General features: G+C 33.3%; 2 protein-coding genes across 2 annotated transcripts in view; one reads left to right on the plus strand and one right to left on the minus strand.

Moving 5' to 3' along the window:
- LOC111000305 (matrix metalloproteinase-14) overlaps nucleotides 1-8736 on the plus strand; it is a 134450-nt gene extending 125714 nt beyond the window's left edge. Inside the window, exons 5-12 of the mRNA XM_022269701.2 lie at nucleotides 95-244; nucleotides 3247-3392; nucleotides 4647-4805; nucleotides 4916-5481; nucleotides 5789-5930; nucleotides 6130-6289; nucleotides 6382-6485; nucleotides 6719-8736. Of these exons, the coding sequence (XP_022125393.2) occupies nucleotides 95-244; nucleotides 3247-3392; nucleotides 4647-4805; nucleotides 4916-5481; nucleotides 5789-5930; nucleotides 6130-6289; nucleotides 6382-6485; nucleotides 6719-6990 (1699 nt within the window). The 3' untranslated portion in view covers nucleotides 6991-8736. The remainder of the gene's footprint in view (nucleotides 1-94; nucleotides 245-3246; nucleotides 3393-4646; nucleotides 4806-4915; nucleotides 5482-5788; nucleotides 5931-6129; nucleotides 6290-6381; nucleotides 6486-6718) is intronic.
- Nucleotides 8737-11206: 2470 nt separating this feature from the next.
- On the minus strand, nucleotides 11207-12197 carry LOC111000302 (cytochrome c oxidase assembly protein COX19). The gene has a single exon (XM_022269697.2). It carries the CDS (start codon nucleotides 11846-11848, stop codon nucleotides 11579-11581), a length of 270 nt encoding a protein of 89 aa, XP_022125389.2. The 5' UTR covers nucleotides 11849-12197; the 3' UTR covers nucleotides 11207-11578.
- Between the last annotated feature and the right edge of the window lie 23 nt (nucleotides 12198-12220).

The following is a 12220-nucleotide window of genomic DNA, read 5'->3' on the forward strand; positions in this document are numbered from 1 at the left end:
CCAATTAAAACTAAGCGTGTTATCAACCAATGACCGTAACTTATTTGTATAATGTATATAAAATGTATGTTCTTAATTTGAATTTGTTTTACAGCTTGTCTCAAGCCCGTCGGCCGTCTCAACTGGACCCTCACATAACAAGAAGTGTGCTGGCCCGCGCCCTCGACGTCTGGGAACAGGCTTCAAGGCTCACCTTCACAGAAGTCAACTCAGACGACGCTGATATTGTCGTATCATTTGCCAAGTAAGACAATTAGAAACTCAATAGTAAACCTATTACATTACAATAGAATAAATTAAGATCATGTTGGCGAATAGTGGCCGGTTGAAGTAAAATAAATTATTTTGTGTGCTACTTGTTTTGTAAACTGGGAGTATGTGTGAATAAAGTAACTAAAAGTAGTAAATTCGCTTCTTGATTCATTGTACTGATAATAAATAATAATCAAGCGAGGATTTGGAGACGCGTCCTATCCATTTTAAGGGGATTTGTGAGGTGTCGTGCGAGGCATCACAATAAGTTACGGACAATATAACGTAGGACAGATTCAACGCATGTTATTGAGATTTCTAAGGTTATTGATGTTCTTAATGCATCAATAAGATTTTTTGTCAAACTATAATAGTGAAGGTTATGTATAATTTTATGGATCAAGTTTATTAAAACTAAAAGGCACTTTAAAATATTTAAAATCTTACACGTTGTCTAAAACATTTGGGTTACTAGAAGGAATAGAAATACAAATTTTGAATAACTACATAGCAAGCCGAAATAGCAGACGGTCTTTAATTAATAGTAACAATAAACAATGTAAGTAACAATAACTACTAACGAACAATAAAAAAGCTATAACGCATCAACACACGCTATCCTTATTAAGCTAGTAAGTTTTAGGAAAGTTCATGCCTTTGAATTTAGAACACCTTTGAACAACAATGGTAAAAACACTGTTTGTTGGCAGTTACCTTTTCAACTCGGTACACGATTCCAGTACAAACGTGACTTGCCAAACTCACTTTGCTATTGATCTAATAGTCCTATACACGGCAAATTGCTTCGGCAGGTCGTTGTCAAAGGAAATATACACATTCAGAGTCCGTGCTGAAAGTTATTAGGAACAGAGATGTGATAAGGTAACTTATTGATTAGATCCGGTTTTAAAAAAGCTTATACGTAGATAATGTGCGTGAAAGGTAATTAAAATGTTATGTATCAAATATAATATCAATGTAACAGTCTTAAATAAGAAGAAAAAAGAAACCTTTTTTTTAAGCCACAAAAAACATATGTATTACCAAAATCATCTATTACCATTTTATTTATTTTCTCCAAGTAATAGATAGATTTCTAACCTATTACATAAGCACCCATTCTAGTCTACTTTTTTATAATAACATTCTGTCTAGCCTTAATCATATAAAAACCGAAATAACAAAATCAAATGATCTTGTAAAATCCATTTTAAAAATAGAACGAGCGACGTTACAAAAGTCGAGAGCTGCATCTGAAATGAGGATACAAAGTTTCCTATATTAGATCACCGTTCAACGCGACATGAGAAACTACCCTCAACAAAAACCACAATAAGGACATATTGCGACCACCATATTGCGTCCACGTCAAAGCTTACAGCCTGAACTTTTATCGTCTAGACTCGAGCTTGTGTCAAATTAAAACGCATATAATTACTGTAACATCATGACAAAGCAAAAATGATCGTTTATGTTCGTGTTTGTATCTGCTGTAGGAGTACCGAAACTTAAATTGAAGAAGGCAGAGTTCCTAAAGTTATTCGGGTAATAAACATTTAATGAATAGATCCTTAGACACCCCTCCCATATACAATAAGTTTGTCAGTTACTATCTATTGACCATTGAAAATAGTAAATATTAAAATTAAATAATAATTACTTTAATCCAGAAAAATGTATACGAAGTTTTTTTTTTCATTTATAACTTAAATTTTTTTAATATATTTGTTAGTTTTGGAAAGGATTGAACAATCAGATCAAGATGAGTAAAAGGAAGCAACCTAACAATCCGAAACGTTATAATCGTACGAGTATTATTTAATTTAGGAATTTAATACGCGATAAAACAATTAACCATAAATGAAACATCTTTGAGTTTGTTTTCAAAGTTTACTAAACGACAATTCTTAATGCCTTTATGGCATATATTAAAAGTAACGAAACATATAAATATATGTGTTTTATCGCCAACTCTCATTGGCAATTGAGCTGGGGAGTAATAAATCATCCCCTACTCGGAAACTTTCCATTTTGATGCTATTAAATTTGATGGCTGTGTCAACGCGGGACTGTCCCATTTTGTTTAACTACGAGGAACTAGTTTATCATCGACGGTGTGTTGCTGATTACTTTCCACTTTAATGAACAAAAAATGCTCAAAAGAAGCGTGTTCTTTCACGCCCACTAATGTTTATTCCCTTTAGAAAATAACGAATTGTATTTTCCGTTGTTAAAAATACATATAGTTTATGAAATTTTATAATGAAATTGAACGCATGAATGAACTGTAAGAGGACGTTTTTAGCGATTTAATAGGCGAATACGTTATAAGTTGATTAAGTTAGCATAGTCTATAAAAAATGTTATTCGAATCACTGAGATTGTATTGAAATTCAAAGGAGAAACTTGATACTATATTTAGTCTTACTGTTTTTAGTAGTGATTTGCCTTTCAAAACTGTGTCTGTAATAGATATGTTACTTGTTAGTATTATGAGGTTTTTAATGTATTTTTTATACCAAAACAGTCCAATAAAAATCACTTTAACAATCGCATTTTGATGTTAAATTTGAAAATATATGAAGCCATCGAAAGCTTTAGTCGTTACTGAAGCAAAAATGATTAGGTGGTGAGTGAGACTGAACACCCGGGGGAAGCAAGTTTGATTGCTCCGTACCTACGTCCTCCACACTTGTTTGTCGCATAATGAATACATTACTCTAGGCCAACTATTCTCATTATAAGTCTGCGTATTATGTTGTAATTATTGATGGCTGTAATTATTGGTTAATTAATACTTTAGACAGAAAAAATGAAGCTAATGTCGGTAGGATATCCATGATGGTAATGTACATAAAGAAACAGAACTAAATAATGTTTCTCGTGTTACGTGGAATATGACTAATAATAATATAAATTTATAGAAAAATGCTGTTTAATATTTTAATACTATAAAAAACCAAAATTTTAAATTTAGAATTCTTAAATTTCCAGACGTTACCATGACGACGCATATCCATTCGACGGGAGGGGCTCGATTCTTGCGCACGCGTTTTTCCCGGGCACAGGTCGTGGAGGTGACGCTCACTTTGATGACGATGAACTGTGGCTACTGCAACCCAAAAACGACGACGAAGAAGGTATTGTTACTTAAATATACATAGTTTTCCGTAATTATGACATTTTTATAAAAAATATTCGAATATGTTATCAAATATTTAAAATATATATACATTAAGTTAACTTATGCTATTGAAAAATCAATTATTAAAGGATATCTGAAACGCTCAGTTTAATTTTAAAGGAATCTGTAATAAAAAATGTATAAACTTTTTACTGTCCATAGACAACAAAACAGATACAACATTGCAATGCTAAATATCTTAAATCAAATTTTGGACACGATCACTACCAGTTTCGTAATCCGATACATGTGCGCCGCTTAAATCGATGCACACGTGTAGCCTAAGCTCTGCAAACAGCTAATACACACTAATTGAAACCCTACCATAATCGTGTTTGTTAGTAAAACAATATTGATCTTTATTACTATCGATACACGGTTATGTAAAAAGCTGTATTAATGAGTTTGTATTAATAATGTTAATGACAGAAATCCAAGCATCGTGTATCTCCGATAAAAGAGTAACAAATAGTTAATTAATAGCTCATATTTCGGCAAATGAAAGGAGCTTCTAACAATATTAAACCTAGTATTGTCTTCTATTAACATAACTTTTACACAATTAAAGAAAACACATTTTTAACGGATTGAAACTATGTATTTATCCGACGTTTCGCGTGCTTTACAGCGTGCGTGGTCACGGTGACCGTGACGGTGGTGTTTAAATAATTATAAGTTTACAATAATACATAGCTTCAATCCGTTAAAAAAGTGTTTTCTTTAAATATTAAACCTGTTAAATCTTTCACTGTGTAAGATTGAATTTATGGTAAACAAATAAAATGTTTGTGCTTGCAAATTAATGGTTATCTAGGTATTTAACACGAACCCTATAAAGCTAGTTAGTTAATTAACTGTCGAAACTAGTTTTTCCGTGAAAAGTCGATGTTCGGAAATGAGCATGTCGCGGTCAGCTTCGTTTTGACATGCAAATGACTAGGCGTGGTTATACCTATAATACTGTTAAAGCTTGTTTATACCTGCTAAAACCATCAATAGTTGCATTATGCATATATCTTATATTATGTTGTACATACTAATAAATATTTCGATGTTATAGACCATCAATTAAAGTGGAAATTTGATTGAATTGGATGAAACACCTCTGCTGTACCTTTGACATTTTTAATCTTTAAAAAACACTTATTTATCAAAATAGCAAACTCAAATCTCTCTCAAACGTCGATTAATTATTTAATAAATCTTCCAGGAACATCGTTGTTCGCGGTTGCGGCTCATGAATTCGGTCATTCCTTGGGCCTCAGTCACAGTTCTGTAAAAGGAGCTTTGATGTTCCCGTGGTATCAAGGTATCCAGCCCAACTTCGTATTACCTGAAGATGATCGCAATGGGATACAGCAAATGTATGGTAAGTGAGATCTTATTACAAAATGATCCAGTAGTTACTGACTCATTAACTTTTATCTAGGCAACATACTTCTATTTCAACATATTGAATTAAAAAATATTTTATTTTAGGTCCTAAAGTAAAACGGACCTGGGCAAAGATTCCTTACTACCGACCGGTCGAGACGCCACCGCCCACAACCACTACAACAACTACCACCACAACTACAACCAGACGGCCATACATATACCATCATCACCCTGAACGGCACCCGAACCACCGCTACACTCCCCAATACCCTCGACCTCCGAGTAAACCATATTACCCAGACAGAAATCCGTACCCAGATCGACCACGTTACCCAGAAAAATCCAATCCATATCCAGAACGCCCATACTACCCAGAACGGAGGCATTATAATACCAGCGAAGGCCACCCTCGAAGGACCCACAATCATTATCCTCGTACCGAATCAACTACGCACCCTACCACCTACCGTCCTAAATACCCCCATGTGAGACCTGAATATCCTACACATCCACGCCAAAATTACCCAACAGACGCAGACTACCCTAAAAAGAAGCCGGTCTTTCCAAAAACTACAACACCAAAACCGTCTGACAAGCCTGACACGTGCGATACGAGTTATGATGCTGTTAGTTTGATACGAGGGGAACTTTTCATATTTAAGAACAGAGTAAGTGTTTAGATATTATAGTAATACAAAAATAATATTCTTGTTGTGTTTATGTCTGAATGTAGAAAGAGAAGCCTATGTTCTAGAAAGTCAACATTCATTCCACCATCAGCGTAAGAAAATAAACACGTTCGCGTGTTTTTTCATGAAACATATAAATATTAGTAGCACCTTCTGAATATTGGACGATTTCGAAACCTTTGACATATTATGTTTAATGACATATCTAGTTTTGTGAAAAAAAATATTGGTACCAGCGACACTTTTAAATGAGATGTAACATTTTTACCATTGTGATTTTTTTTAGTATCACTGGAGAATTGGAGCTAATGGGCGGTATCCAGGATATCCTTTGGAAATATCAAGAATGTGGTCACTTTTACCAAATAACCTGTCCCATGTGGACGCTGTTTATGAAAGGCCGGATAGAAAGATTGCTATTTTTGTTGGTGTGTATACTTCTATTAAATTAATGTGCTATATATAAGTCGTAATTTTTATTAGTGTATAAATGATAATGAAGACATTTCTTATAAATCCTAATGACATCGTAGGTCATATAATATTTCTTTCTAGTTAACCATGACATCAAGATCGGTTCATTTTTAAAAGCCTTTTCAAAAAAACTAAAAAAACATAATTTTTCAGGAAGAGAATTATATCTGTTTGATTCACAATATCTGGTGCCGGGTTATCCTAAGAAGCTAGTTGAACTGGGCTTACCGGACAGTCTTAATAAATTAGACGCTGCGATGGTCTGGGGACATAACGGAAAGACGTACTTTTACAGTGGCACTATGTATTGGAAGTAAGTTACACGATATGTTTTATAGATAAGAAAAAAAAATATCCATAAAAAATTTTTTTGGCACTTTCATGATAATTATCACAAAATTTCAGGTTTGATGAAGAAATTGGTCGTGTTGAATTAGATTATCCACGAGATATGTCGATGTGGAAAGGCGTAGGCTACAATGTTGACAGCGTATTTCAATGGAAAGATGGTGAGTCCCAAACTACGAGTAAATATTGACGGGACTAGGACGGGAATAGGACAATCAAATTTCCTTTATTTCTTAGTTTTTCACGCTTCCACCGATAACTAAAATTAATCAAAAGTGATACCTAGCATGGCAAGGATACTTCTGTAAACATTAAACTCGCCAATGGACTTTGTATCCGGCTAATAAATAAATTTAAAAAAAAAAAACAACATTAAACTTATATTTTTCCGCAGGTAAAACCTACTTCTTCAAAGGCAAAGGTTTTTGGAAATTCAATGACCTCCAAATGCGCGTCGAACACGAAAAGCAATATTCCTCAGCCCAGTACTGGATGGCGTGTCCAGGTGAAAGAGCAGGTCGTCGAGCGCCATTCCGTGCTCCCCCTGCTCCGGGATCCACGCTGAGATCACCAAGTTCCGCGCCACTTAGTACTCCAAACCTTTCTATTTGTCTATATTCTCTAGTAGCATCTCTTTTAGTAAACAATATTGTAAAATATTTATAAAATTCATCGCTTATGCATAATACGGCTAGTAGAACTGATATAACAAGTACATATCGATATTATGTCTGAGTTTTAGGCTTAGGATTAAAATTGCGCAAACACTACACTGCCTTTTAGTATTAAATTGAATGCCCATATTATCGTATCTTGTAGGATAATTTTAGGTAGGGATTTAGGTTTTATTTTATGTACATTTTGATCTCAATATGATCGAGTGCTTGTTTCATTATGAATTGTAAGGTACATAACACCATTTATTTAGCTGTTGTACAGATCGTGTTTTATATCGATGTCAGTATGTAGCGATATATAAGTTAATTCATTTTATTTGTCTATTTAAAATTATAGCTTTCGTGTGACAATTTGAGTTCCACGTATAAAACTTATAGATTCAATCATGTACACACACCTATTACATATAGTGTAATGCATAGATTATTTTGAAAACATGTAAGTTAGGTAGTATTTAGTTAGCACGCATAAAAGTGCATTTTTCTAATAAAAACTACTAAGTATATTATCTTTAACATTAATAAAAATGTTACATTATTTATAACAAATTATGCACATATACTCGCAGAAGTAGCTAAGATCTAAAATTGTCTGCACACTATTTTAATAGTAATTAACACGAATTGAACGTGTTTTTAAAATAATCATGTAAATATAATCACGTAAAACTTTTAGAGAAATCAAGATAAACCTACACAAGAATGCCTTAACTAATTATATAAGTTTATGTATAATTAATGTGATGAAATGTGTAACAAATACAAAGTTATAAATAAAACTATTGTACATTCACTCATGCTGGTTAGAGGTACACATACTCGGTAATATGTAAATTGTAATGTAGACTTTTTCTTATTAATATTGAATAATCTAAGATCGTAATAAATAACTTTTATAAAATCTTACAGTCCGTAGTAGATTTTTAACTATGATGTGCTTTTTGTGTGCAATGTTTACGTGAAAATTAGAATTAAGCTTATATAAGAAAATTATTTTAGAAACTTGCGTCAACATAATATATATTTTGTTTACACCACATTATTATAAAATACGTGCCACACTAAAAGCGTTTGAGTGAGTTATACAGCCAAAATAATATTTTTAATGTCCATAGATATGTATATGTAAGAATGAACACAGATACAAAATACATATTTCAAAACGGAGCTCTATAACATAAATATGGTGCTTTATATAGGTAGTTATTTGTACAGAATAAATTAATAAATTGTATTATTAGTATTTTTATACATAATAGATGTTTACTCAAGTATAAACACATTTTTATTGGAAACGTATATAGGATGTCCATTTAGCTGTACCTTATCATAAAAATAGACGAGAACAATTTTTTTGCTTATAATTGTAAATACAAAATGCATCGAGTTTGAGTTTTAAATCAACACTCATAATGTTTTACATTCGTTATAATTTTTAGACCTGACATTATTTAATTGTAGAACAATTTTATAGTACGTTTATTTATGTAGTACTTCTCCAACCGCTCATGCAATATTTTAGTTGAGTTAAGTCCACAACACTTTACAATTGTCACAAAATAAAATAATTTAATAATTACTGTGATATTTACTTTTATTGAAATGCCATTAATAACTGGCAATAAAATAATTCAAAATTGTGTAATCCTAAAACTAATTAATTCTTACTCAATATGTAACTGCTATTTATAAGTTTTAGATTATATACTTTTAAGGGAAAATATAAAATTATAAATATATGGATTTTATTACTAGACATATTAATCCCTTAAACATAATACAACTACCTCAAATTTTCTGTTCATTGTGCGTTAGGTGCTAGCTTATTAAGCCCTCCTAGCTCCTTCGCCCAGACTGTTGTTAAGCCTAAGAAGTCGCTGGCATTATATAGCTATAACGTTATTTTAGTTGATTTACTGCATTATGTAGATGTTACCCCATTGAAAATATGCTAGGTGTTACTAGCATATTTTTGGATTGATACAAGGCGATCGTTGCTTTATTAGTTGGCATTTGGGTTTTTCAGCAGAGCAGCTCAATTCTGCGTTGAAGAATTTGGGAAGTGAATGATTGAAGAACTCTTCGGTACACAAACACGATCAGTTCAGTTTTTGATGGGTTGACATACAACTCGTGCTCAGTACACCATCTCTCGATCAGTCTGAAAGCCCTCCATGAAATTACATAAGGAGCTGTCAAAGTTCTATGAATATGAATAGCTATGTCTTCGCTATATAGAGATTAAGTCCTTTATAAGCTCGTTAACTACTAACTAGATTCCACAGTAGCGGTGATAGGAGACCGTCTTGTGGGCAACCTCTGGTACTGGTATCGCCAGCATGGTGTTATTTAATGGTGAACTTTTTTACTCGTATAAACATGTTGAATCCATCTATAAGAGTAGATGTTACTAGACCTCACCCAGTACTGTGGTTATAATCGTGAAATTGGTACTATCAAAGGCGTCTTCTACAATGTTAATTGCGGCAATTAATTCTCCAAGTCACATGAGCCGACTTCCGCGTTGATTGCAGCGACTTGCCAATATTTATTTATTTACTAATTTATTACACTACTAATTCGATAGAACGCCAAAATAATACCCACAGCAATTATCCTACATAAAAAAACATTAAAAAATTGTATTTATATGCCTAAATCTTATAACTAACAATATAGCAAGCAACTCTTGTGAACTCAGCCAGTGTGCAAACAAATAGGTCTACCTTCATAGAAATTTCGTTAATCGCTCGCGTGAGTGGCACTTTGCTAACCAAGTTGGAATGGCGCTAGTAAGTTTAGACGTAAGCCTCAGGTTTCTACTTGGTACCCGTAGGCCCAGTCTTAAATAAATACACTGACACACTAGTGTGTCGTAACCCACCATACCCAGAATAAACAGGGTCGGGTACATAAGCGGATACAAGGGATAGACTCCATATAGTCTCTTGTAGAGGCAGCGAGTGAATTTATTTTGTACTCGCTCTAACATGAGACTGTATTTAGCCTCATATGAGGCCCACACCATTGCGTTGCACTCCAACGGACTTCTCACTAGCGAATTGTACAAAATTTTAATTGCACTGATGTTCGTTAAGCCACAAGCTATTCGTTATACGAACCCTAGATTTCTGTAGATCTATTTGCATATCTTATCTACATGGTGCGCAAAACCAAGATTCGTATTAAAATACACTCCCAGATCTTTGACCTCTGAGTAGTCTCAGCCAATGTTAAACCACTAATTATTATAAATTTAAAATATTATGTATAGTATCGAGTGTGCAACCGTGTCCTTAAGAAAGATATGACTGCATTTCGCCAAATTAAACTCCAATCTATTTCTCCTTCTCCAATTAACCACTCGAGAGTATAGATGACTGTATTCGGCTGCGGGCAGACATTGACTTCCCGCAGCCGAATACAGTCATCTATACTCTCTATGGGCATGTACAGTTTGAGATCATCAGCGAAGAGCAAGCACTTTGCATTCTAGACAACTTTCGGGCATTCAGCATTATCAGAAATTCTAAATTACTGCCTTGTGTCACGCTTGATGTCGTAAAGTAAGCCTCTGACCTATTCCACGTATTGTATTACAAGTTTAATAAGTGTAAAGTGAATCCTATATGTGCACGCTTCTGCAAAAGCACGTCATTATCGACCAGATCAAACGCTTTTTAATGTCGTAATAGGCATCGTCTACCTGTTTCCCACTGCCTACTACTGGGCTAATATTAGCCATATAATTCAAAAGGTTGCTTGTGGAACTGCTCGTAGGCCGAAACCCGTGTTGCGCTTCTGATAGTTGGGGACTCACTTAATTAAATATGCATTTTTGAAGTGCCGCTTCCAATACTATCGACAAACTTGACAATATAGCTATCGGCCTGTTTTTCTACTTTATCATTGCATCCTACTTTAGGAACTGGGATTACCCGACTGCTTTTCCAACATGTGGGAAATGTTGCTGCTTTGAGACTCAGGTTATAAATGTGGAGCAGTGTTTCAGCAAGTACAACGCCACAATCTCGTAAGACATAAGGCCCTATACCACACTCCCTACAAACATGTAGAAGATGTTTATAACTAAAACTAGTTTGTAGAAGTCCAAAATTCAAAGAAACTTACTTTTTCAGTTGACCTTACCTTAACCTTCACATATTTTGACTAAGGAATTTGCAATTTTTAAATGAAAGATATAACCATCAGAATAAAATTTATTCTTATATTAACCTATATTTACAGGATATGAAGATACAGTTTATTAGTTTATCAGTCTTCAGTTGTATGAAAAACAAAACACCTTTTTCTGTGAGGAAGGGCAAGTGAGATGATAAATGCTTTAATTACAAATAAGCTCAGATATATTTATTGTTAAAATTATACTATACAGTCTAGATAACAATTGATATGCTAGAAATATTGTTATGGCTATCATGTAAATCTTGTTATTTATTCAAACTTACAAGAATATTTTTTTAATGAGAAAATAAAATATGTATATTAATTTTTAATGTTATATTTTTTAGATAACAATAATTAAATTTAGTCTAGTCTAACAGTACTTGTTCTGTTCAGTTCTGTTCTTCTTTCAACTGTTTTTCTTTGTCTGAAAAGCCTAATTTTGACCACTCTTCTTTAGCCATAAGATTGTGTTCCATTCTACAAGCAAGATATTCCTTGGCTTCTGCTCGGCACATAGAGTTATTACTATCATTTTCGAATAAGCAATTAAGATACCTTTTCATTGTAGCCTTACAAACACCTTCATGGTCTAAAGGAAAACTGCCCTTATCTGGAGGTGTAGGTATGAATTGCTTTTGACCAAAAGTCATAGTTGACATCTTTTAAATGTATGTTTTAATATAAAAAGTATATATCTGATGCCACAATTATTTTCTAATGGTGGATAGTGGTAATGATCACTAGATAAAAAAAGCAGGGGCAAAGTTTAACAATCCTCAATGACTTTTGTTAAAAATCTCTTTGAAAGATCTTATTCAAAGTTGAGTGATAAGTCTTACTTTTAATAAAACTATGATATTACTTAGTACTTGTTTTTTACGGACTAAATAAATAAATGCAAACACTACGAAGAAAATAACCTCTTCGTTTCTTTGTTGTAATCAAACACAAGAATGAAAATTGAATATTTTTAACACTGAACACAACAGAAAATAAAACCTTAGAACAATTGTAGAAATTTGGCTGACTTA

Source organism: Pieris rapae, chromosome 4 (assembly GCF_905147795.1).
Source record: "Pieris rapae chromosome 4, ilPieRapa1.1, whole genome shotgun sequence".
Classification (NCBI taxonomy): Eukaryota; Metazoa; Arthropoda; class Insecta; order Lepidoptera; family Pieridae; genus Pieris; species Pieris rapae.

What these genes read in the sequence shown, in the direction of transcription:
- LOC111000302 (XM_022269697.2), bottom strand. Translation starts at nt 11,848, where the DNA reads ATGTCAACTATGACTTTTGGTCAAAAGCAATTCATACCTACACCTCCA.